The 24909-nt window shown below is 37.9% G+C and overlaps 1 protein-coding gene and 1 long non-coding RNA gene across 2 annotated transcripts; one reads left to right on the forward strand and one right to left on the reverse strand.

Annotated features, from left to right (window-relative positions):
- The first annotated feature begins 5398 nt into the window (after positions 1-5398).
- On the forward strand, positions 5399-7734 carry LOC127777693 (uncharacterized). The gene is made up of 2 exons (XR_008018363.1): positions 5399-6048; positions 7519-7734. It is a non-coding gene; the product is annotated as an uncharacterized LOC127777693 (long non-coding RNA).
- Positions 7735-14741: 7007 nt separating this feature from the next.
- Positions 14742-19236, reverse strand: LOC127775569 (cold-responsive protein kinase 1-like). The gene is made up of 7 exons (XM_052301829.1): positions 18923-19236; positions 17219-17402; positions 16979-17094; positions 16694-16904; positions 16367-16604; positions 15929-16079; positions 14742-15589 (listed from the first exon to the last, which is right to left on the reverse strand). The coding sequence occupies exons 2-7, from the start codon at positions 17286-17288 to the stop codon at positions 15227-15229; spliced, it is 1149 nt and encodes a 382-aa protein (XP_052157789.1). The 5' UTR covers positions 17289-17402; positions 18923-19236; the 3' UTR covers positions 14742-15226.
- Positions 19237-24909: the final 5673 nt, after the last annotated feature.

The raw sequence follows: 24909 nt of genomic DNA on the forward strand, positions 1-24909 counted from the left end.
ACAGATAGGATTGATCTTTTTTTTTTGTGTGTGTTGTACAGTACTCCCTCCCTTAAAAAAATTTGCCATATATTCACATCATGATGAGACGGCATTGTGGAGTTGGAGAAGGCTGCCACATGATTCTCGTGAGAGCCTGTACATGTATGCAAGTCCAGCAACAGAGATCACTTTACCTGCATGCTTCTACTAAGATGATATGATACATGCTGGGCTAGCTTCTGTACGAATTGTGGCGTAGTAGTATATATATAGTTTTTGCGGAGACATGCATGGACCCAGCAGAATCCCCGACCAAATTAAAGGATGCCTCCAAAATGCCATTCTTTTTCCGCCTCCTCGTTGACTGTTTGGTTGACTAGAAGTGTATATGTGATGATAAGTCTCTCTCTAGCAGACTAGCACACTCTCCTTTCACAGTGTTTTTTGTTTTGCTATAATGTCTCCAAACTATTGTTGTTTGTACATCTCCCGGCCGGCCTCTCTACTGCATGCTAATTAGTCGTCCCTTTTAATTCCTGATTAAAAGAAGTTTTTTTTAATGAAAATAACCATCAAAGACCAGCTTTACACTTGTTTGAGATACTGGAAATTTTTGTGTGTTCCTGCAGAAACTAAACTTTCTAGTAAAAGGGTAATTTTACCATCCTTTATAAAGTACCTAGAGGTACCATATTTTTTAGTGTAAAAATTTGGTATTTCAAGATACCAAAAATTTTGAGATTAATTTGCTCTGGTCCTAAAAAAATATCTCGAGATACCGGTACCTTATGGTGATCTAACAATACCCATCCTGCCCAGTTAGATTCAACGATTGAAAACAATTTAATACCATGAGGGACTGGTAGCTCTAGGTACTTTTTATTGGACCGAAGTAAATCTAAAAAAATTAGTGTAAAATTTAGATATCTCAAGATACTTTCTTAAGGACTGTAAAATTTCACCTAGTAAAAACTTCTAGCTTGTACAAAATCATTTATGCAATCCTATCAAATTATAATTTAGTACAGTCTGATTTTCCTTGGTGTATGGATTTGTAATTAAGCCATGCGACTAGCTATGACAAAGTTTCAATCCTAGTGGCCACCAATGTTAAGTAAACATATTAATAAAAAATTATTAAGTTAAGTACATGTATTAATAAAATTTTATTGAGGTCGTCAGAGATTTACCGCTGGTCTGTTTCTTTAAATGTGTGTGAGAGACATATTCAAGTGTGTGCGCGATGTACATGCAAGTGATGGTATGCCTCTCCGTAAAAAAAAAAAACTCAATCATAGTTATGAACCTAGATACATTCGTATGCAGGTTTGTAGCTAGCATTTGTCTCTCTCTCTCTCTTTTTTTTTACAGAGTAGTACTCCGTAGGCCTTAACATGTATTTCCATCAGGGCCTTGTGCAAAATATGTACAACCAGTTTCGTTTCTCTAATGGAAATGGAAATGAGGGAGGCCTCATCCTCTCTTTCCAAAAGAAAAAAAAAAGAGTTATCCCACTTTCAGTTTCGAACAAAGATACATGGCTTGTATGGAATTGAAATCAATTTCTGTCCGTTCAAAAGTTTGACCACTTTAATTGTATCAAATGAATGTTATGATTTGCTACCATTTTTTCCCACACTAGTTGAAATTCTGTACCACTAAATTTGGTACTGCCAAAACTCATCAAGGTTTTAGCATTACTAAATTTAGTCAAAAACTCACCAAAGGTTTTAGCATTTTGATAGAAAAAATTAGTTCCAAATTAAACAAGCCCATATATATTCTTTTCCACTCAACTCGTAGCAGGTTGGAAATTATCACCTCATCCCATATGAAAGTGACTAAGTGATCGAATACTATATCAGAGTCCATGAGCATATATACACACCAGAGACGACAGAGAGTAGTAGCAAAATCGGTTGTGTTTATCTGTTGGCTTTACATACGTACATGCGTGGACGTTGGCAAGAGGAGAGGCAGGCGGCACGCATGTGAAGAGACCGTCTCAATCGCAACCACTAATTTGGAGAACATTCTCTTGTCCTCCCTTGGGGAGAAAGGCCCCAAGTGCTAGCCTCCAATGCGTTACCTCCAAGCTAACCATCCCCATCTCCATCGATGCATTGTCTATCGATCTTTGCCTCCAACTCAATCATCTCCAACCAAACCAACTGCCACTGTGTATAACTATAATTACCTTGCCACTTCACCAATCTAACCATAGCATATATATATATCCACTTATCTGATCGTTTAAGCTACAACTGATAAATTGTAGAAAAATGAACGAAACAACTAAAAGTAATTTATATGCAAAACTTTTAGATTTGTTTAATGGTTTAAAAAGTTCATGTTGAAAAGTAGAATACGATGAAGAATATTTTAAAATCAACTCTGAAAATAAGCTTTAAATTAAGTTTTGGATGTTGTTAATAAGCCAACAAACAGACGATGAAAACTACGTACATATGCTTTGTGCTAGCTTTACTTAATTAATCTGCACACTGAAAAATCTTTCTTGCACATGTAGAAAGGTATGCTAGCTAGCTATCTATACTCTTCGTGATCGATCAATAATTCTTCACTTGCATTACATTCCAAGTCTTGCAGGCTGCCACTCACCTTAGCTAATGCCTCTATATATTTGGTCAAAAGATGGATCAGTGGACAGTAACAGGATAATTAAACATGCATGTACATGAGCTTTACTTCTGCTATCTGACAATGACATTGTTCCGTTTAAGTATTTTAGTACCCCCTTCACATTTAATATATAACACCGTCCACTTCATTTGATCAAACTCATCGATAAGATTTTTCTTTATATTTACTTTACAATATTATAATATTGTTAGGTATTATCATTATATTTTAATAAAAAAATAGTGATCAAAGTTGAATTAAAAAATAATAAAGTTAACGGGTGTACATATATTTAAATACGGAAGTAGAGAATAATATTTGAGGCCAATTAACAAACACCCAAAGAACCAATCGAACAGCTGGGACAGGAAATACTGATGTTACTACCAGGGTTTACCTTATCATTTGGGCCGGGATTACCGCCACCCCGCGGTAGCACGATTATCGCGATAATCGTGCGATAATCATCTAAAATCGCACAAAAATCACATCCAAAAAATTCGAATTCAAAACTCACGGTTTCAGCACGATAATCGCACGGTTTACCGCGATAACCGTGATATTTGCACGGTTATCGCGGGATGTGTAGCTGAAATCATGTAAATAAAAAATAAATAGGGAAAAAAATCAAAAATACGGTTGGTTATGTGTATAAAACTAGTAATTGAGAATAATTGGAATATGTAGGATACTTAAGGCCTAATGTTGTCTTTCTTTTTCCAATTTGTAAACTATTTTCGGTATTGCCCTTAAATTTAAAGTTAGCTTACTCTATTTCAAAAAATTTCTTCACCGTTGGCAATTACAAATCAAGAACTACATCCATGATTTTTTTTCAATTTTTTTCGATTTTTTCTGGAGTTTTGAATTTGGTCAAAATTCATCCAAACCATATCGCTGGTTTTCCCTATCGTACCCCCGCGATAAGCGCGATAACCGTGATAATTGTACGATTATCGAGCGATAAGTGAAACCTAGTTACTACAGCTAAAGTCATAGCTGTTTGTTTGTTACCCGGATATGAAATGGTCAAGAAATAACTGCCTCGTCTAAATTGAAGTGCACGATCACATCAGTACATATTTCAGATACTGATTATCCTATATCGTCACAACAACTCTCCCTGCAAAAAGAAGAAAAAAAATCGTTGCACCTACTGTATCCATTTCTTACGAACATCATGCGTGATATAGTAACCTGCTATATCTGCACCTGCTCCTGTAACAAGATCGATGCGGTAGCTACTCGATGATTGTGTTGAAATTTTTCACTGTCTCTGTACATATATGCATGCGTCGATTGACCTACAGTTAGTCCAGGCAGTAAAACCTGATGACCCGTAAAATATATATATTAAAAAAACAAGGATATGTGTATCATGATCACCAGCAGACAGTGAACAGTGGCATGTAATATGGTCCAAATTTGTGGACCGATCGATGTGCATGCAGCTACCAAATTGTTCAGAGACAGCGGCGCCGGCCGGCCAGCCTGAAGACCTATCTGATTCTCAAGTACGTGGAGCCATCATCCTTTTCTCTGATTGGTATTGCTATGGCAATAGCAATCGGTCGATCAAACGAGAGAGAGAGAGAGAGAGAGAGAGTATAAACGAATCTGGAACGCATCCAACTGCACCGGACAAAATCGACTTCACAATGGAGAAAAATGGAGATCTGAAAGATGCATGCTTTTCTCCCATGTGTCTCTTGCTCTCTTCTTGCAGTAGCTAGCTACTACTACTACTGAAGTGTAGTGTAGTAGTGGAGCAGTGGAGCTTGTGCTGTGGTGCAGCTGCAGCATGGGAATAACTGAATAATGGCCAGGGATTCCCCTACATTTATACTTATATATGTGTACTCTACTCCGTATTTGATTGACCCTGCACTACTACTAGTCTCCATCAAGACTCAAAGAAAGGCCAAAGTTGACAGTACTAGTACACTGCTACTGCATGAGGGGTCTAGGAGAATATGAGTAGAGTATCTCACTGATCACCCTAGCTAGCTCTGGTCAAGGAAGCTTGCAGACTCTCTCTGACCAATTTCCTTGGTCTGAATTCGTTATTAATTAGCCTAAATAGACAGAGAGAAATGATTAAGCAATATGTGTTATTAGTATCTGATATGATAATACATCATGTGTTCTTGTGCCATTGGTGGTGGTTGTTGGTGTGTGGTGCATTGCTGAGAAGGCTACCTTTATTTTGTGCTCTACTCTCTCCATCCCACATAGAGTCAATTTCTAGCATCCCTAGGTAAAATTAGCATAGAATGAGAATAACTAAAATACTCTTAATCATTGTAAAAAGTAGTAAGAGTGATAGGTTGGTAAAGGGTATTGAAGAAATAAAACTTCTCGTTTTACGTGCTGAGGGTAGGTAGGAGTGTAAAAGTTAGTTTTTTGTGAGAAAAAATTTAAATGGTAAAAGTTGAGTTTTTTTTTGGATGGATGGAGTATATATTAAAGTTTCTAGAATTCTACTAGTAGTAGCTAGCAGTATAGTAATAAATATATCATTTTCAGGTATACCAACAAACTAATACAGGTGTATGCAATTATGTACCATGAAAACCTTCCAAACTTTAATTTAGTGCATATGCATGTCAGCATGTGGCCAAAACCAAAATACACAATGTCTGAAGTGCTTTGTTGGCAGCTATAGCTAGCATGCTCATCTTTTTCCCTGCATTTATAGTAAACAATAAAAGAATAACCGTTGGGCAGCAGCAGTAATAAGAACAAATTAAGGAGAGACCAAAAACAAAGCACAAGTTGACACCAACCCTTACCCTTCTATAAATCCAGCTGCTTCTCCCCCCACCTTTGCTTCTACCTCACCCACACCCACTGTTCTTGGCCATAGCTGCCTACTCCCATGGTCTCCTCGTCCTTGCCCTTGTGCTCGATCGATCACCAGCCGAGCTGATTTTTCTCTTCTGCTTGATCTCTACCTCTGACATGCATCTGAAGACCGGAGAGCATCTGCATCTGCCTATATCATCCGGTCATGGATATGGATAGATGACCGGCCTGTTCATGTCTGAAGAAAAATCAAAGGTTTGGTTTTGATCGGCTTGAGAGCGTGCCTGGCTCCCTGTATGCCACTCATGTAGCCCAATCCATGGTGTGTTTGGATGCTGTGGGTGGCGTGCAAGGAGCCAAGCATGCGTGCCATGATCTCTCTTTCTGCCTTAATTCAGTTTCAGACATGTGTAGTTGGATTTGTTTCCTCTAGGTGTTCATGTTAATTACATATTTCATGTTGATTTTGCCCGTTTGGATATGTGTTTGTCTGCTTGGTTTCGAATTGTTTTAGCAGGGGGGCAGAACTAATCAAGGATACTGCAAATCGTTGGAATTAATTTCTTGTTCAATCTTGATCCAGATAACTATGAGAGCTTTTAATCACAACGAGAAAAGGTAATCTCTCTCTATCAGCTGCCCCTTTTTCTTCTACTAGTTTATATTTAGATCGCATTCATACTCTTGACTAGCTCGCTGCAGTTTATTTGCATATGTTTTCCCAGCAAGATCTAATTAGATACTTAGATGAGATTTGGACTGTATGGTAATTTTGTTACTTCTCCTTGCGCATTTGTATTGCTGTTTATTTGTATTTATTCTCTGCTAGTACTGGAGTACTTGCTATGTTGCGTGTAATTAATTAAGCAATGTTAATTAAGTAAATTGTTAATGTACATACATACATGAGGTCATTTCTTGGTTTTCGTCTTGTACTTTAGTTCTTGAATTGTTCACTGGGCTGGCATTTAGAAAACGCATAGCGATTTAGTTTAATTGAGAAATGCCTATGGGTCTTCCGGTTAGTTCCATAAGGTTGTGGGCTAGATGACTGGGTTCGAAGCTTCACAACTTCTAATTATTTGATATTAGGTCATTCCCTAATATTCACGTCTTTTTATTTAGTTTAATTCTTTTTTCAAAGAAAAAACTGACACGTATTTAAATTTCTGCTAGAAATGGCCATCTGTGGGATAGAGATAGAAAGCTTCAGTTACTAGTACACACTAGCTAGTTGTTTGTTTGATTTGGCCAAGAAATCTGAAGAGATATGGATTGTGTTCTTTGAAATTCATTACCTTTCTTCACTGTACTTATCGTGTGCGGTCATCCATGCTTGGACGAATTTCTTCTCTCTTTCTTAAGATCAAAGATTAAGCACCCATCATATTGTGCCTTAAGTACGTAATCCAATAAAGTTCAACATTAGGTTTGGCTCCTTAATTTGTACACTTAATTATTACATATGCGCTTCCAATTTTTAGATGAATAATGATTCTTTTGCAGCAAGATAACTTAAACACACACAGGTGAAACTTTTAGATGGAAGGTACACTTGCTCTGACGGTAGCAAAAGTTGATCATACCCTACTTTAGCTGTAACATGAGACATGTCAGCATATGCTTACATGCATGAATCAGCAGGGCTACAGTTTTATTATTTGCTTTGACAGCTTTCTCTCAACAATCATTCTCATTATATTTTTTATCCTAGGCTCCTTAGGAACATAGTAATTTTACAGGATTTTTGCTGAAATCGATCAGTTCAGTTCCCGCAAAATTCCACTGAAAATTAATCCTCTACTCCAAAGGCCTCTCTCTCTCTCTCTCTCTCACACGTAGGATTTGCCACTGAGGTCTCAGCATCAATGGTGGCAAATTCTAGGTTTTGATTATTTTTTTAGATAATGAGGTTTTGATTAATTAGAAAACTATGCAGTGCATTGTATCAGAATGACAGATATAACATCAATTCATGTAGATAACTAAAGAACCTCTTATATATCTATCTCTGGGGTAGTACTAGTGATTTAAGTAGTACTGTAATCGGGCTTTGCTGATGAGAACTTCCTCTGAAACTTTTGCTAGCTAAAACCAAAATGCGGGACTGATGATCAGCATGGAGAGCAGCCTCAATTTATTTGTAGACGCTCAAGATTACTTGCAGATCTGTCAGAAGTAATACTGCCACAATGAGGATGTTTTATGGTTTATATAGGCTAAAATATGAGTAATATTCCATGCATGTCTATCAGCATTGTAACTAGCTATACAGGATAAAAATTCACAAAAATTCATACAGAATCTCTCTTCGATATATTCCCTACTAGCAGATAGCTGAACCCTGAATAGAGCTTTGCAAGGTTGCAGTTAGCAGGTACAAGGCTCTGAGAGGAGTACAAACGAGTACTTTCCAATATATGCATTTGTCTGATAGATATGTACACAGTGACACAGTTTGTGATGCTGCTGGTAAAAGTCGTTCACTTCTGAAACTTGCTGAATCAGCTGCAGTTCGTTCTGCAAAGTTAAAATTGCACTCCGCTGCTCCAATTAAGCGAGCAAGCTTCTGCATCCATGCATCTTGAATTAAACTATACTCAAGCTTCTATACACGCTTTTTTTTGTAAGGAACAAAAAATGTGGGATTCGATGCTAAGGAGAAACTTAGCATCACAGAGAGGAAAAATGGTGAGAAAACCCACGCACGAGAGGGGACTCGAACTCAGACACACCTTAAGTTTTACCTCCTTATACCCGACATATATCTTTTCATAAAAGAAAGTGAGAGTACCCAAACTAACCTTAATATGTTGGAATATAATAGAAAACTTTTTTTTATGTTTGATTTTTTTATCTCTTCGGTTTTTTAAGGTACGACTGTACAGCGTACATGCCTCTCACTAGATATACAAGCGTACAAATGCATAGCCAAAATTACTTATATGTTGACATAGAGGTAATATACAAAGTCTCGCTATTGCCAATCGTAAACTTGTTTTCTATCCCTACAAAGATTATATGAAAATGGTTACATGCATGCACCGCTGAATAAGGCATCGACCATTTGGAATATATGAAGTCCTGCAAAAACTGAATTATTTTATACTCATATACTCCTTCTATCCCATAATATAAGGCGTGGTCAAAGTTGATATTGTCTCCAAAACAAATCTTTAGCTTATAATTTTTTATATACTATAAGGTTTGTAGCAACAAAATTATAATTATATGAAAGTAAATTTAAATCTCAATATAATGATATAATTTTTAACAAATAAAATTTATTTCATATTATACTAAGTGCTGGTTAAATGTTTTAAAGATTGAATCTTGAAATACGTGCGCGTCTTATATTATGGGATGGAGGGAGTACTTGTGAAAATCATGTGAAATTTCTACATTTCCAAAATGTTCAAATTTGTTTTCAATTAGGCCTTGTTTAGTTCCATTCCCAAAACAAAAAATTATCACCTATCACATTGAATGTTTGGACACATGCATGGAGTATTAAATGTGGACGAAAAAAAAACAATTACACATTTTGCGTGCAAATTGCGAGACGAATCTTTTAAGCCTAATTGCGCCATTATTTGACAATGTGGTGTTACAGTAAATATTTGCTAATGATGGATTAATTAGGCTTAATAAATTCGTCTCGTAGTTTACTGGTGGAATATGTAATTTGTTTTGTTATTAGACTATGTTTAATATTTCAAATGCATATCCGTATATCCAATGTGACAACCAAACCCAAAAATTCTCCCCAACTAAACACGGCCTTAGGGTCTGTTTGGGGGAGCTTAAGATTCTGAGAAGCAGCTGCTGAGAAGCTAGCTGATAAAAATCTGGAGAAGCTAGGAAACCCAGCTTCTAGCTTGTTCATTTTTTAGATTTTACAACTATAGATTCTTAGAATTTAGGTAAAAAGTTGGACTGTTTGAGGGAGTTTCTGGTAACTGGAGATTTTAGAAGAAGATGCAGCTGCTAGAAGCTCCCCAAACAAGCCCTTAGTACGACTTAAAACATGATCGTTGGATAGATATAGTAGGAGTGTCTGATCATGACATGACCATATATGCGTGTGTACATATAATATCAGTGCATATGTGTATACCGCAATTGCCATAGTCGTAGTTAGCTCCATGCTCCTTGGTGCTTGGGGCCAAGCCAAGCACAATGGTACTCCTCTTCCCTTCCACCTGAGCTGCAAATGCATGTGGTAGCCCCACATCTCCCAGGTCTACTAGAGAGGACCTGTTTGTGCATTTGTGCTTGTTCACTTGTGCAATGCAATCAGAGAGAGAGAGAGGAGGTTAGCTTTGGCTATGGTAAGGGTAGCCATGCATGCACGCTTCAAGGATTCTTCATCAGCTTTCTCTCCTTCCAAGGCCTGCATCTGCAAGATGTCCTCCAAAAGGCATCAAAGGGTGTGGGGGAAAGAAATTCCTCCTCTCCTCATCTCGTGCTGTGTGTGATGCGTCGCTGCGCTGCGACTGCGATGGATGGCTCCACGCTCTGTCCGCATCTCTCTCTCTCTCTCTCTCTTTCTGCTCACCATCATCGATCGAGTGCGGCATGCTGAATTGCAGAGAGATAGGAGTACATCGTCGTAGGATGGAGCAGTAGACGAGCTACTAGCTACATACTGCATGATGATATGTTGTGTTGCTGTTCAAGTATGTTCAGTTCTGTCTACGAGCAAGCGAAGTGATCAGCAACCCCATTCTACTGTATATATCCAACACGCCGGTGGGTGGAATCTGGAATTATACGGTGTCCAGAAGACCAGAACTGGTGCATATATACTCCCTCCGTTATATAAAAAAATAATCTAGTACTAAATATGATATATACTAGCAATACGAATCTAGACCGTTAGAATGTATCACATGGTCATTGACACATGTAGTACACTATTACAACTCTGAACTCTACCAGCAGGAGAAGGAGATGACGTCGGTGGAGTTGACCTCCTCGTCGGCGGTGAGGAACCCGTGCGCCTTTCTCGATGGTCCTGGTCGGTGGCATTGGTGCTCAGGCCATCCCCTCGCCGGGCTTGAGCACCACCGCCGTTGCCGTCTTCTCGCCGGGATCGAGCTCCGTCGCTTGCCCAAACGTTTCTGTTGATTCCAAATAGAGTCAAAAAATAAAATACATTTAGCTTTTGATTGTATGTAGTAGTTAATTAACCAAATCCCATGACATGTATGGGACATGGTCCATTCCTATCATCCCCTTCATGTCTTACCCAAAATTTCAAATCGGAGAATCTTAGGTTCTTAGGGCATCCACACACGGATGCGGGTCGACTGCAGTACTGCATGTGCAGTAACTGCTCACTGACATGTGGCCCCATAGCCCCTCGGGCCCACATGTCAGTGAGCAGTACTGCACATGCAGTACTGTGGGGGATCTCAGTTGCATCCACACTAGTCTGCCTCTTGAGGTTATCTATTTACAACTCCAACTCATCTGAAGACCCTCTAGGGCAAATGTATGAACTCGGGAAGGAGACATGTATGACTATGTTGGAAGGCTTGCACTTCCTCCCCAAGTTCGGATGGAGATTCTCAAATAGAGTTCAGTTCTTTTATCTTGTGTTATGTCTTTTAGTTTATATTTTCTTTACATTATGTCAGTGTGTGCTGAGTTTGTTTATGTGTGGACTTTGTAATAATTGGTTGTAGCTCGTTGAGCAAAGACCCGAATGTTATTCCATTATTAAAAAAACAAACCTATGATGAATGGATTAAGATCAGGTGTAGTCGATAGTGTGACTATAACTTGTGTAACTTGTGCAGGTGGAGGAATCTCTCCCTCCTTGTGATCTTCAGAATAAACTCATCTGAGGACAATACTAGGGACATTTGATAATATGTCATTCTTATTATATGAGTTTACCTTTAGAATTATTTATTAATCCCTCTGTTTTAGGTTATAAGATGTTTTGATTTTGCTCAAAGTCAAACTGCTTCAAGTTTAACTAAGTTTATAGACAAATATAGTAATATTTACATTAGCAAATTAGTTTTATTAAATTAATAATGAAATATATTTTATAATAAATTTATCTTGGATTAAAAATGTTACTATTTTTTCTATAAATTTGGTTAAATTTGAAGCATTTTGATTTTGACTAAAGTCAAAACATCTTATAACTTGAAACAGATGGAGTATAATTTCTTACCACATCTCTACCCTCATAAGTCAAAATTTGTTCTTGTACATAGTTTTAGTGTCCATGCATGTTTTCTCTTCAGGGGCTGTTTGGTGTGGAGGATTTTCAAAGGAAAATAAATGGAATTCATAACCATAGTTTTTATTTTACCTATAGGGTGTTTGGAATAGAGGAATGGACCCGAGAAGCGTTTGGAAAACTTTCCAAAGTTTTCTCTATTCTTGTATTATTCTAATGCAAATCAAAGGAAAAGAAAATTGATCTCAAATCTGAGGAAGATTTTCCCTTAGAAGAGAAAGAAATAATGAGGTGAGCTTGAGAGTTAAAAAGAAATACATTACCTTGTTAGTTTAAGAAACTCTAAAATTCCTATACCCCAAACACCATCTATATAAAGTTTCATGTTTTTATTTCAATCATTTGTTCTGTACTTTTATTCATGTGTTTTATTTTCTCTCAATCCAAATAGGGCCACATTTTTTTCTCCACATAGGATTTTGATGATGTGCCAAAACTAGGATGACCTGTCATGGGCATTGGGCTCAAATATATCCCATTTTACTTCCATATAATCCTGCACGTGGCATGGCCTAGGGGTGGCACCGTTGGACATTCCTTCAGTGTCACCTGTGTGGGCTGTACAAGACTACATGCACCACTATGGAGTGTACTCGCGAGCATATGTATGTGGTGTGCTTGTCTAGGGGTATTTGTGCATGTGTATTTTTTTATGTAATTATAAAAAAAATAAAGTATGTGTTACTAACCATTTCCTTTCTTTTATTAATCCAAGAATTCCTAGCCTATATATATTGTTTTATTGAATGAGTGATACATAGGCATAGCAGAAAATGTATCTCTAATAGAGAAAGTGTCATAGGTGTAGGGTGGAATCGTACATGCATGATTACACCGACCAGGTTTTTTAAAAAGGTGAATATTAGAAAGAATCTAATATCAAATAAATAGAATTGGTGATGCTTCGAGTCCAAGCTGGTTAGCCCACCACCTTATAGAGCTAGCTGAAAGATCACTAGACGTTTCTCCCCACTAGGTTTAAAATGTGCTCATAAATTATTTTATTAGTGTAAACACCGAAAGTTATACTTGGTTTGTCCAAATGGTAGTCTCAATTAGAGCAAAGGTCACGGGCTCCAAGAGGCTAGCTTAATTAAAGCATTGAGAGCATGTTTCAAAAGTTGATGAGTGCGCGCTTGGCATAAATATATATATATATATTTCCTTTTGAATTTAGACATTTTTTAATATAAAGGAAGTTTGAATTGGACAATTAATTTTCTGCTGAGGCCTGTTGCGCTCGTGGCACTAAGGGGTTGTTTAGATGTGGCTAAAACTTTTTAGCCCATGTCATATCAGATGTTTGGACGCTAATTTAGAGTATTAAATATGGACTAATAAAAAAACTAATTTCATAAATGAGAGCTAATCCGCAAGACGAATTTTTTAAGCCTAATTAATCCATAATTATCAAAAGTTTACTATAGCATCACATTGTCAAAATCATGGCGTAATTAGACTCAAAAGATTCGTCTCGCGAATTAGTCCAAGCTTATGAAATGGGTTTTGTAATTAGTGTATGTTTAATACTCCAAATTAGTATCCAAACATCTGATGTGACAGGGACTTAGAATAAGTCCCTGGAAACCAATAAGCCCCTAAGCCAATCAATTAGCAGGCATCTTTACTCCTAACATACAACTATATTGACAAGTGTGCCAACTCAGTGGGTGTACTCATCAGTTCATCCGTGATTTCAGCCATTTGTTCCAATAAAAATGCACAGATGTAGCTTTCATGGAGTGGAAGATCAGGGTTGCATCTTTCCTCTCATTCTTACAGTTGCTAATGAAATCATTAGTAAACTAAGCAATACGCTTTATGGCATTGTTTTTGGACAGAGCCAAGGACAAACGACATGACTTTAAATTTTTAATATATATATAAAATATGTGCATGCCTAGATAACACATGAATCAAGAACACTAGTCAAAATATGTTCAGATGTGATGGATCGTGCATGGGTGTTGAGTGGACCTGCAGATTCTAGTACTTCACATAAGAGTATATGCTACTCCTAGATTAATTAACCAAGATCCCGGCCTGAATTGAAGTCATTGCTTGGAGTGGGCCAATGTGCTTGCTGCACAGCTTATTTTTTTCAAGAATGACCAAAAGAATTACATGTTAATATATTATAAGAAGAGAGCAAAGTTTAGTTACGCAACGCAAACGGTCAGAAAAGCCGTTGTCAGGGGCCAAGGAAAAAAAAAAGAAACCAAAAACAAATACAGAAAAGATTAGCCACTGAGAAAGAAAAACTCGTTTCTGGACATCTGCAGATGCATTCTTTCTTTGAAGGACAGGTTTTTCTGGCAAAAAATAAAAAGAACTTCAGTTGGATGAACTAATTAAGCAGAAGCCCTAATGTACAATTCCTGGCTTAACCTGCCCATAATTGAGGTAATTAATCGTCGCCACTACATTGTCTCGGCCTAATGGAAGTTAAAAATGTCTTGACTGAATATGAGAAGCTGTAGCTGCAAAGTTCAGAAATCGAATACCCTGATGAATGCTGCATGCCATCCTGGCTTTCCAGTGCTCCCTTTCTGAGCTGAGCCCCTAGCTGCTCATGTCTTTCTGGTGTCTGCCATCTGCCATTATCACACTGCCTCATGGGCCCCACCTGTCAGTGACACATGGGATTGGCAGTGTGTGTGTGTCATCTGAAGAACCCATTATATCCTGTGGCCATGTTAGAGTCTTCAGTTTAGCCGGTCGCTTCCATCTTCTCCTTGCAGATGATGATGGATGCTTTGCTTCTGCTGCATGCTATCCTGCCTGCTTGATCCAACGTCGCCTGCGACCATGTCGGAAGCTTACGAGACACCGGCTGCCGCTCTAACCTAATTCCACTGCAGATGAGAGGGGCCCTGCAAGCTTTGTGTACGTCCATGTCTGTGCCTGATGGCATCCTGTTCCTGTCCATGCCTGTGCATACCACAGATGCAGGCTGAGAAGAGAAGAAACTGCTCACAAGATACACAGAAACTTGGGGCTAAGTACAGGACAGAATGTGCACAGCACACACACATTGTGAAGGAAATTGAACTAATTGCATTTAATAGTATTCTGAAGCACAGTTCTCAGTTGGAATGTATGCAACTTCCTTTCCAGGCTTTCAGCAATTCACTGGAGTAGTGGTTTCTTGATGACACTTTGACAATTGACAGAGTTAATTCAGGACAGAAATGGGCTGTATATATATCAATATATATACATATATATATATATACATATACATATATATACATATACATATATATACATACATAAATACATATACATATATATACATACATATATACATATACATATATATATATATATACATACATATACATATATATATATATACATACATCTACATATATATATATATATATGTATGTATGTGACTCAGCAATGTGTTCAGGCTCAGTGAATGGGGATGATGCAAATTCTACATAAAGATCATGCAAGCACAAAAAATGAAGATAATATCGTCTACACTACGGTTTTCCTCTACACAACTTTACACTTTCAGAAAGAGACCCATCAGTCGCGGTCCGATATGGCGGTGACCGTGATGGAGGTGCGCGTCGTCTCCTGAGACGACGAGGGAGTTGAGCGCGCCATGATGGAGGTCAACAGTGAGGAGGAGGATGTGGCCTTGCTCCTGAGCTTGAGGTCCCTGAAATCCCTGATTACATCAGGCTTGCTGATCTTCTCTTTGTCGACCTCCATCTCGCCTGTCAGCATGCTGATGACCATTGACATGGTGGGTCGACGTTTCGAGATGTCCTGGGTGCACAAGAGACCGACTTTCAAGAATCTGCAGGCTTCATCGACATCCACGTCATCGACCATAGAGCTGTCTATGGCCTTCTCCAAACACCCCTGATCATAACATTTCCATGTCTGCAAAGGGAAGACCATGTGGTCATCAACATTTGGGTAACATACGTACCGTTGGATGACAAAACCCAAAGTTATAGCAAGATTTGTCCCTGAATAACACATGGGAATCATGACATTTGTGGTACTGTGATGCATACAATGGTAGCTAAGCATGGAAGACTTGCCCTAGAGTGAGCTAATTTAGAACTTTTAACATCATCATTGAACTCTTAAAATAAAAATTAAGTTGCAGTAACAAGCCAACAGCTGTACAACATTTAGCCTCAAACTGAAAAGTTCGGTACATCATATCTTGTCCAAGAAGCGAGATGCTTGTATTTCAAATAGAAAAAAGCATACCTTCTCAAGAAGGATCTGATCTTCGTAGGGCAATTTTGTGTCAGTGTTGCATCTTCCACTAACTATTTCCACAAGAAGAACACCAAAGCTGTAAACATCTGACTTGCGTGTCACTTGTCCTCGGATGGCATATTCAGGAGCCAAGTAACCTCTGAAAGCAAAACCACAATATAAAGAAAGGAAGAGAAGGGTATAGCAGGGTGTACATATAGTTCTTAAGTTATCACAGACTAGTTTATTTTTTTACTCCATTTCATTTGCACTCTTTATTTTGATAGACAGCAGGTTTCAAGACATATGGAGAGCAAAATCCGATGACCATAGTGAGTAATAGTATACTCTCTTCTCCAGTAAGTTTGATGGACTAGGACTATAGATGCTAGCATCCAAATCACTACCTACAAATAACTACCAAACCAGATATATGCTATTACTTACAGTGTTCCTGCAACTCTTGTACTAACATGTGATGCATCTGAAGGCAGAAGCTTCGCTAAACCAAAATCAGAAATTTTTGGCGTGAGGTCCTTATCAAGAAGTATATTGCTCGCCTTGATGTCACGGTGAACAATGTGAGGCCGGACACCATCATGGAGGAATGCTAGTCCCTTGGCAACACCGATGCATATATTTACTCGAGCCCTCCAGTTGAACTGTATGTTACTTTGCCTAGAACCTTAAAATGTAGCAAGCAGAAGGTTTTAGAGCATATGCATATTTTCCCAAGGAGAAAAGAATACAGAGGATTCAGTAAAGACAAACTACCTAGAAGGGTATGTGCAAGGCTATTGTTTTCAAGATAATTGTACACAAGGATTCTGTGCCTCCCTTCCACACAACAGCCATGCAGTTTGACAAGATTCTCATGTGAAATGTCAGAGATTGCCATAAGTTCATTAAGGAACTCCTTCACACCTTGTCTAGATTGTAACGACAGCAACTTTACAGCAACATCTGTTCCATCCTTGAGAGTTCCCTGAAATAATAAGCTGGCAAATGTCAAACACATGTAATATACTCTAGTACAGTATGCAATGGTAAATGTATAACCTTGTATACAGGTCCAAAACCTCCCTCACCAATCTTATTGGATTGGTCAAAATTCAGTGTTGCCTTAGCCAGCTCCTTATAGCTGTATCTTGTTATGTTCTCAGCACCAGAGAAGACTGTGGAAGTAAAGTTAAATGTTACAGAGAGATGCTGGCTGACGAAATGTTCAGGAAGGACATATCATAATCCAGAATTTCAGATTGTGAAATCGTACAAAAATTTTGGTGTAAAATTGGTAACCTTCATTATATGGATCACTTTGTTGCTGCCCGGTCCTTGACCTCTTGAAAAAGAGAGAAAAACAACTCATCACTGAGATGTTTCAAGCTATGGAAAACACAGCTGTGTTGTGCCTGGCTTAATTGAGATGTTGTTCGATGTATGCACACAGAGATCATAGATGTTCAGCAACAGCCATTGTATCCTGAAATAGAAGAATATAAATAGATGTCAGTGCTGCCTATAAAAAGTAAAGATACAAACAGCATGCTAGGCTGCCGGTAGCATGTCCTCTCAAACATTAGCTCAATGTATACATTAGAGTCAAACAGCAAACAGAATGGCAGGAACTGCAACTAAGAGAATAACCAATGTAACTTGGTAATCATGAAAAATGAAACAACAACTTCATGTTACTAAAAACATTACATAGCATTGACACAGAACGCATCACAGTGCAAAAGAAAATAAGTGACATGTAAGCGAAGGTGAAGTGGTTATGGGAATTTTACATTTTGTTTGATAAGAACCAGCAACTAGGAGGCCTTAAGAAAAATTCTTGGATTAACCCTACAGAAATTTCTCAAAAAGTTATCTTGAATTCTTGATTAGCAGATGATCACAAAAAAAATCTTCTTGTTATGTGTATTACAATGACAGGTTTGCACAGTTACAAAGAAAAAAACTAAAGTTTCAAGTATAGTATTTTCGAAAGTACCCAAGTCCCATTGGCACACAAACTACATTGGACATTGCTTAGCTTAAAGTTCAAACATGGGCAGCAAAGTCAATAATATAGAAAGCAGTTTCAGCTCCACCAATCCAACACATGTGGAGTTTTAACTGTTGCAAACACAGAAATATACGGATGCAGTTAAAATGCGCTAGCTTAGTAATTATCATTGATTAGAGATATTGTAATTCAATGCGCAATACCAATTTAGGTGAACTTTCAAGAACGGAAGTCGTCCAGGACCACTACACTACTACAGCATTTTCCATACATCAAATGGTCTCCTAGTGGCTATACACCTTTCTTGTCATCTTGGTGTAGGCATCAACATCATGACCATTCCTACATGGATAAGCACCGAACAAACCTAACGAAAAATAACAGTACAGGTTTTTTTCATGAAAGAACAAGAAGAGAAGACACCCTACCCAAACTGGATCAATCAATAACAAAAGGGTATCTTCCGGGACCGGAGGCACATCATTTGCTTTCATCGTGATGCAGAACAAGGGATTGTAACCCATGCCCCATGCCCCCATGGAAGTGGCACTGAACAGTCACATGACAGAATATCTATGCTGGTATCTAGTACGGAGTGATTGATTACTGCAAGTAAGCAACGTATGATTGGGTTCAACTTGCACAGATACAATCATACAAACACTATTCAAGTCCAACTCGCCAATTATATGTGCTAATCGCATTACTTTTCTTCCCCAACTCCCTAAATCGTATTGCAATGTATCAAAAGTTTCATCAATTATGATACTGATGATGAACAGAAGTACAGAACCCCCCCCCCCCCCCCCCCCCCGAATAAATTCTGCTAAATTAAAATCTCATCACTAAAGTTCACGAATTTTTGAACTCACTCCTATTTGATCATTAATACTGAACACCTGAACCGTCTCCCTTGTCCAAGAAAAAGGAAAAAAACTAAAGATCGAATATTTTTCCTACTACAAAAATCCACACTGAACAGATAGGCTCACCTCGATCCAAGCGGCGAAACCGACGATCTCCAGTCGAAACCGGCAAGCGAGAAAGATCGAAGAACCCGACGGCTTCCGCCTCCGGCGCCAGTCGAGACCCGGCCGGCCCACGCCGCGCGCGGCAGAGGAAAATCTCTGCTCCGGCAGATTGAAAAATGGCAGGTTTTTCTTCTCGCCCCGAAGCGAAAAAACAAAACGAAGAGAGATAGAGAGGAAAGAGAGGGAAAGGAGGAGAGAAGAGAGAGAGAGAGAGAGCAAAGGCGATTGTATTAAGAAACCAGCAATGAAGAACGCCGCTGTCAAAAGCGTTGACTAGCTAAGTACTCCCTCCCTCCGTCTCACAACTCAAAAGTCTTTATAACATTTTCTATATTCATATTAATTCTAATAAATCTAGATATATAAATGTAAAAAATGCTAAAATAATTTATATTGTAAAACGGAGGAAGTAGCTGTCCGTCCAAGCCACGAGCCGGACACAAGCATGATGAGCTCGAGCTGAGCTCCAAGCTCGCTGGGTCGGCTCGGTTCGGCTCGGCCGCGTAGCACACCACTAGGGGACCACATTGGAAGAAGCTTCGGTGGTGCTGGTCGCTAACATAGACAGGGTGTGTATAAATATTGGGTCAAAAGTTTTGACGTGTCACGTCAAATATTATATAAGATGTTGTATAGGGTATTTGGCACTAATAGAAAAACTAATTGTAGAATCCGTCAGTAAACCGCGAGACGAATTTATTAAGCCTAATTAATCCATCATTAGCAAATGTTTACTGTAGCACCACATTATAAAATCATGGAGCAACTAGGCTTAAAAGATTCGTCTCGCAAATTAGTCGCAATCTGTGTAATTAGTTATTTTTTAGCCTATATTTAATACTTCATGCAGGTGTTCAAACGTTTGATGTGATAGGGTGTAATTTTTTTGGGTGGGATTTAAAGAGGCCCTACAAATGAAATGTGATTCTTTCTAGCGCAGGAATGTAGACAAAGCTTTATTCAGATTTATTGTACTATGAGAGATCATATCCCCTTCTAGATTAAGCGTTTTTGAGAGAGAGAGAGAGTAGATCCTTACTGTATTGTTTGGTGTTGTAGTAGTGACTAACTTGTGAGTTCGAGTCCGAATGTATACATCAGTGTCTACACACCGTAGTTTATAGCTTGTATGGTCAGCTTGTATAACCATTAGCGTATAATTAATTGAGTATGGGTAATTTTAAACTTCAAAAATGTATTAAATTGATTCTTTAAAACAACTTTCGTAAAAAACTTTTTAGAAACACGTGTCGTTTGATAGTCTGGGAATCGTACGTGATGTGTTCAGCAAAAGCAAATGAGTGAAAAGATCTCTCTTTTTCACACGAAAGCTTTCAAAACTATCAAACAACGTTCAGAAGTTTTCTTTAAGATAGTTGTTTTAAAAAAATATTAATCTACTTTAAGTTTAAAGTAATTAATATTTAATTAATTATATGTTAATTAGTGGTTCAACTCGTTTAATACGTCTTCTCGATCTTTTCTAATTCTCTCATCTTAAAACACTCTCTCGGATAAATCTGTTATACGTACGTGCATCTGCCATAGAGTTCGTGATGGTTTACGCGAAACAATGACTCGATTGATCAGAAGCTATAGCGATCGTGAAGATCAGGAGCTTCCTGGAAGGGATAATTTTTTTTTTTTTGGGATTAGTTGCTGGGTGTCAAAATTTGACCGAAAGATTTAATTTGCTGTTTGAGAGAGAACGATTCGGACGCGATCGAGCTTAAGTGTCTCCACGACGACACGGATATTCTGGGAAGGTTAGGCTGACGACTTTAGCGTTGGAAACCACTCAAATTTTTATTTTAGCGTGGTCTTTCGACGGACACCTAGTTGGTACAAGAATAACGTAATTAAATCTGGCGGACAGAATCACGAACAGAACACAAAACAGTTACTAATATAGCATGCATGTTCAGACGATTTTAGTACAACGATGACTAACATTTGTACGATGATTTTGTTCCGACGATTCAGACTAATCAGCTAACTAATGATCAGCTGAAGAAATCGCACACTAGCAGATCAGAGATTCAGATATGCTCCCTCGTTCCCTAAATATTTGACGCCGTTAACTTTCTAAACATATTTGATCGTTCATATTATTTAAAAACTTTTGTGAAATATGTATACATAAAAGTATATTTAACAATGAATCAAATGGTAGGAAAAGAATCAATAGTTGCTTAAATATTTTTGAATAAGACGAACTGTCAAATATGTTTAAAAAAGTTAACAGCGTCAAACATTTAAGGAAGAAGAGAGTACATATATACTGTATATCTATATATATATATATATAGTGGCATACTGTAGATAACCACAGCGTAGCAGCAATACTCCCTCCGTCCAAAAAAAAGACAAACCCTGGTTTCCATGTCCAACATTTGACCGTCCGTCTTATTTGAAAAAATTATGAAAAAAATTAAAAAAACAAGTCACGCATAAAATATTAATCATGTTTTATCATCTAACAACAATAAAAATACAAATTATAAAAAAATTTATATAAAACGGACAGTCAAAGTTGGACACGAAAACCCAGAGTTTAGCTTTTTTTTTTTTACAAAGGGAGTACGTAAAGTGTACAGTGATGCAGATATATTTTTGACTGTATTATTACAGTGGAGACCATGACGTCTAACTAGTGACGAGACGACGTCAATCTAGGCGTACGTACGTACTACTCCCTCCCTCGTTTTATAATATAAGATATTTTGATATTTTTTAACCACTCATCTTATTAAAAAGAATTATGCAAATATAAAAACGAAAAATTACGCTTAAAATAATTTAGATAGTAAAGTAAGTCACAAATAAAAATAAAAACAATTTTATTTTTTTTAATAAGACGAATGCTAAATAGAGCAAGTAAAATATCAAAATCCTTTATATTATGTTACGAGAGTACTATATTGCACCAGCTGTCCTCCAAGAATATTCAACTTAGCTCCTGGATTTGCTGCGATCAAGAGATTGACCGACGACGAAGCAGAACCACCCGTGGTAGTAGTAACAGCGACACTGTTTGCGAGTGGATCGCGGTTCATGAAATGTCATCGTCGTTAAACATTTGATTTAGATTAAAACGAATAATTGAGTAGATTATTGCTATGAATTATTTTTTGATTGTAGATGTATATTAGATATTTTCACAAATAACTTATACTTGGTCTAAGCAGTATAAGTAGAAGAATGTCTTTTAAGAAAATGCATTTTTCTATTTGATATTAAGAAAGTGGCTAATCCCTCCCGTGGCAGCTGGCTTCAGAATTGGTGGCCTTTCTCTAGGGCTTGTTTACCTGGGCATCTTCAAGCCGGTTTCGACTTCCTGGTGCTCCTGGTCTCTTGGTAGCTGTGGAAGGGAATGGAACTACAGGGTCTTTGACTCGGCGCTTTCTTCTGTCTCTGTGGTTCTGGAGTACATCCTCTCGGAGGGTCACCTGTGGTCCCTAGCCGGGGTTGCCGCTTTTGGGGTTTTCTTAAGAGTGTAGCGTGTCTCTGCCCCTTCCCGCTATTAGGAGTTGAGTTTAGCCGCCATAGTTCCTTTTAAGCTTTAGTTTAAGTTTTTTTTCCCCCTCCCCTTGGTATAAGCCAGTTTGGCTGATTGCGTCGTGTAATAAAAACTCTTCTTCTTCTAATATATTGATGCGCAGTCCTTTTGCGCATTCGCGAAAAAAAAAGAAAGTGGCTAATCCTACTACTACTAGTTGGTCCCATACTTGGTCTCTGATATCACATCAGGAGCATAGTTATATGTACAGTAATGTCATATTTTTGGAATTGATAATCAAGTATCTTTTGTTCCACTTTGAATAAAGTATTACCTACAAAAATTATTGGTTAGAATTTGTATGATTTATCATAGCTTTTAACTAAGGTGATCTCTTGCAGTAAAAAAGAAAAACCTAAGGTGGTCTCTTTTAGGCCCCCTTTAATTCAAAGTAAATTCATAGGAATTTTAGAGGATTTCATTCCTATAGAAATTTTTCCTATATATCCCTTTGAATCAAAGGAATGAATCTTATGGAATCCTATGAAATTCCTATGAAATGTCTAATGCTATGCAAATTTTAGAGGAATTCTAACATGAGGTAGAACCTCATGGAAACTTTCCTTTGAGTCTTTATCTCTCCTCTAATTCCTGTGTTTTTCCTGCGGTCCAATCAAACGGCCATTCCCGTGTTTTTCCTGTGTTTTGCAATCCTCTGTTTTACACTTACATTCCTATCAAAATCCTACGTTTTTTCATTCATGTGATTCAAAGGGGCCCTTAAGGAATTGGGGACTTGTTCCATCACTTCATATTGTTTTTTTTCTTTTTTTTCCCTCAAAAATAAAACTCATTGATTATAGCAGATGTTGGAGATTAATCATTTTTATTATCTATTTAACAAATAATCCGTTGCAACAATCTGAAAAATGATGTGACAATATATGTGGCTGCTCTGCTGGCTGACAGCAAGAAGAGACAGCTTCAAACATGGCGATCGATCGATGGAAGTCTCGCTCTGATGTGATGGACCCACGATGAATTGCTTGGAAAAGTCTCTACTTCAACTTTAAATGTATAAGGGTAATTAAGGTGAGATGTGGAATTGGATGGTGTTTTCGTGGAAAATCTGTGGCACTACTGAAATGAGATTTGTGGGTTTGGTTGTTCCGTTGTCCGCGTACTCCATCTGTTCTTAGACAAATATTGTTTTTCACAGAATGTTGTGAGAAGAAGAATGATTGACTGTATTTTTTGGCGTATAGTCTGGTTTTAAATAATGACAAATTAAACGAAGGTATCAAGATGCTTCAGCAGGAGGTTGAACTGGAGGCTGGTGATCAGGGACTATCGGCATGTTTGGGAGAGCTTAAAATTTTGAAAATCAGTTGGTTGGTAGTCAACTTCTAAGAATCTAGAAAAGCAGGGTTTCTCAACTTCTGACTTCTAGTTCATTTTCTGTATTCTACAACAATAGCTTCTTAAAAACTGGACCACAAGCTAGATTGTTTTAGAGAGTTTCTGATTCTGAGAGAAACTGTATTAGTTAGAAGCTCCCTAAACAGGCCCTACGACTTCACCAGGCCAGCTCGTGACTCGTGAGGAATCTGATGAAGACCAAAGTATATGTCTTTGTTTACTTTTGTTTTCTGTCTGGTAGTAGGCTGATCATTTTAGAATTCAATAACTTAATTCCATTCTGTTACTACTCCGGTGAAGGGTGTATTCCTATTGACTGATCTTGAAACATCCATAACATCTGGTCCATATTTATGGCCCTGGCTCCCTGCTGACAATTTTTTATAAGATTTCCAGATTTTTGGGTTGTTTTGGTTTGAAGCCAAAACTTTCCCAACCAAATGTCAACATCTAGAATATTAATTTGGCACCATTTATTTTGCTATCAAAATTTGTTTGCCAAAATTTTATTTTGGTAGCAAACCAAATAAACCCTTTACTTTACGCTTCAACCAACAGATTCCGCTCTACTAGTATATTAGACTCCCTTCATAAAAAAATGTATGATGTTGTTAACTTTTCGTGTAATGTTTGGGCATTCATCTTATTCAAATATATATAAATATCATTTATATTCTTAACTTATATTTTTACATTTGTACTAAACTTTTTTTTAAATAAAACGAATGGTTAAATGTTATACGAAAAGTTGATAACTTATATTTTGGAAGGGGGAGTATGATGTAACTTGAGCAAGAGGAGGAGGACGACGATGCCTAGGTGGGCCTCAGCCCTCAGCTTCCCGGGATGGGTCGGAACGAGGTGTAATTTGGGCCGAGAAGTGCCGCCACTAGTTGGGCCTCAAATCTGGCTGTTTTGGTCTGGGCTGAGCCAGGCCAGAAGCCCATCACGTATTACCTGTGCTAAGCTCCCACTGAAATTTCTCCTACTGTCGTATAATATCGCCGTCATATCGGTGACCTCACTTCAA

The sequence above is a fragment of the Oryza glaberrima genome, chromosome 6, assembly GCF_000147395.1.
Source record: "Oryza glaberrima chromosome 6, OglaRS2, whole genome shotgun sequence".
NCBI classification, from domain to species: Eukaryota; Viridiplantae; Streptophyta; class Magnoliopsida; order Poales; family Poaceae; genus Oryza; species Oryza glaberrima.

Coding starts and splice junctions, on each gene's coding strand:
- LOC127775569 (XM_052301829.1), bottom strand. CDS start 17,288: ATGAGTTGTTTTTCTCTCTTTTTCAAGAGGTCAAGGACCGGGCAGCAA. Junction 16,905..16,978: donor GTTTTGGACCTGTATACAAG/GTTATACATTTA, acceptor TTATTATTTCAG/GGAACTCTCAAGGATGGAAC. Junction 16,080..16,366: donor ACAAGAGTTGCAGGAACACT/GTAAGTAATAGC, acceptor TTTTGCTTTCAG/AGGTTACTTGGCTCCTGAAT.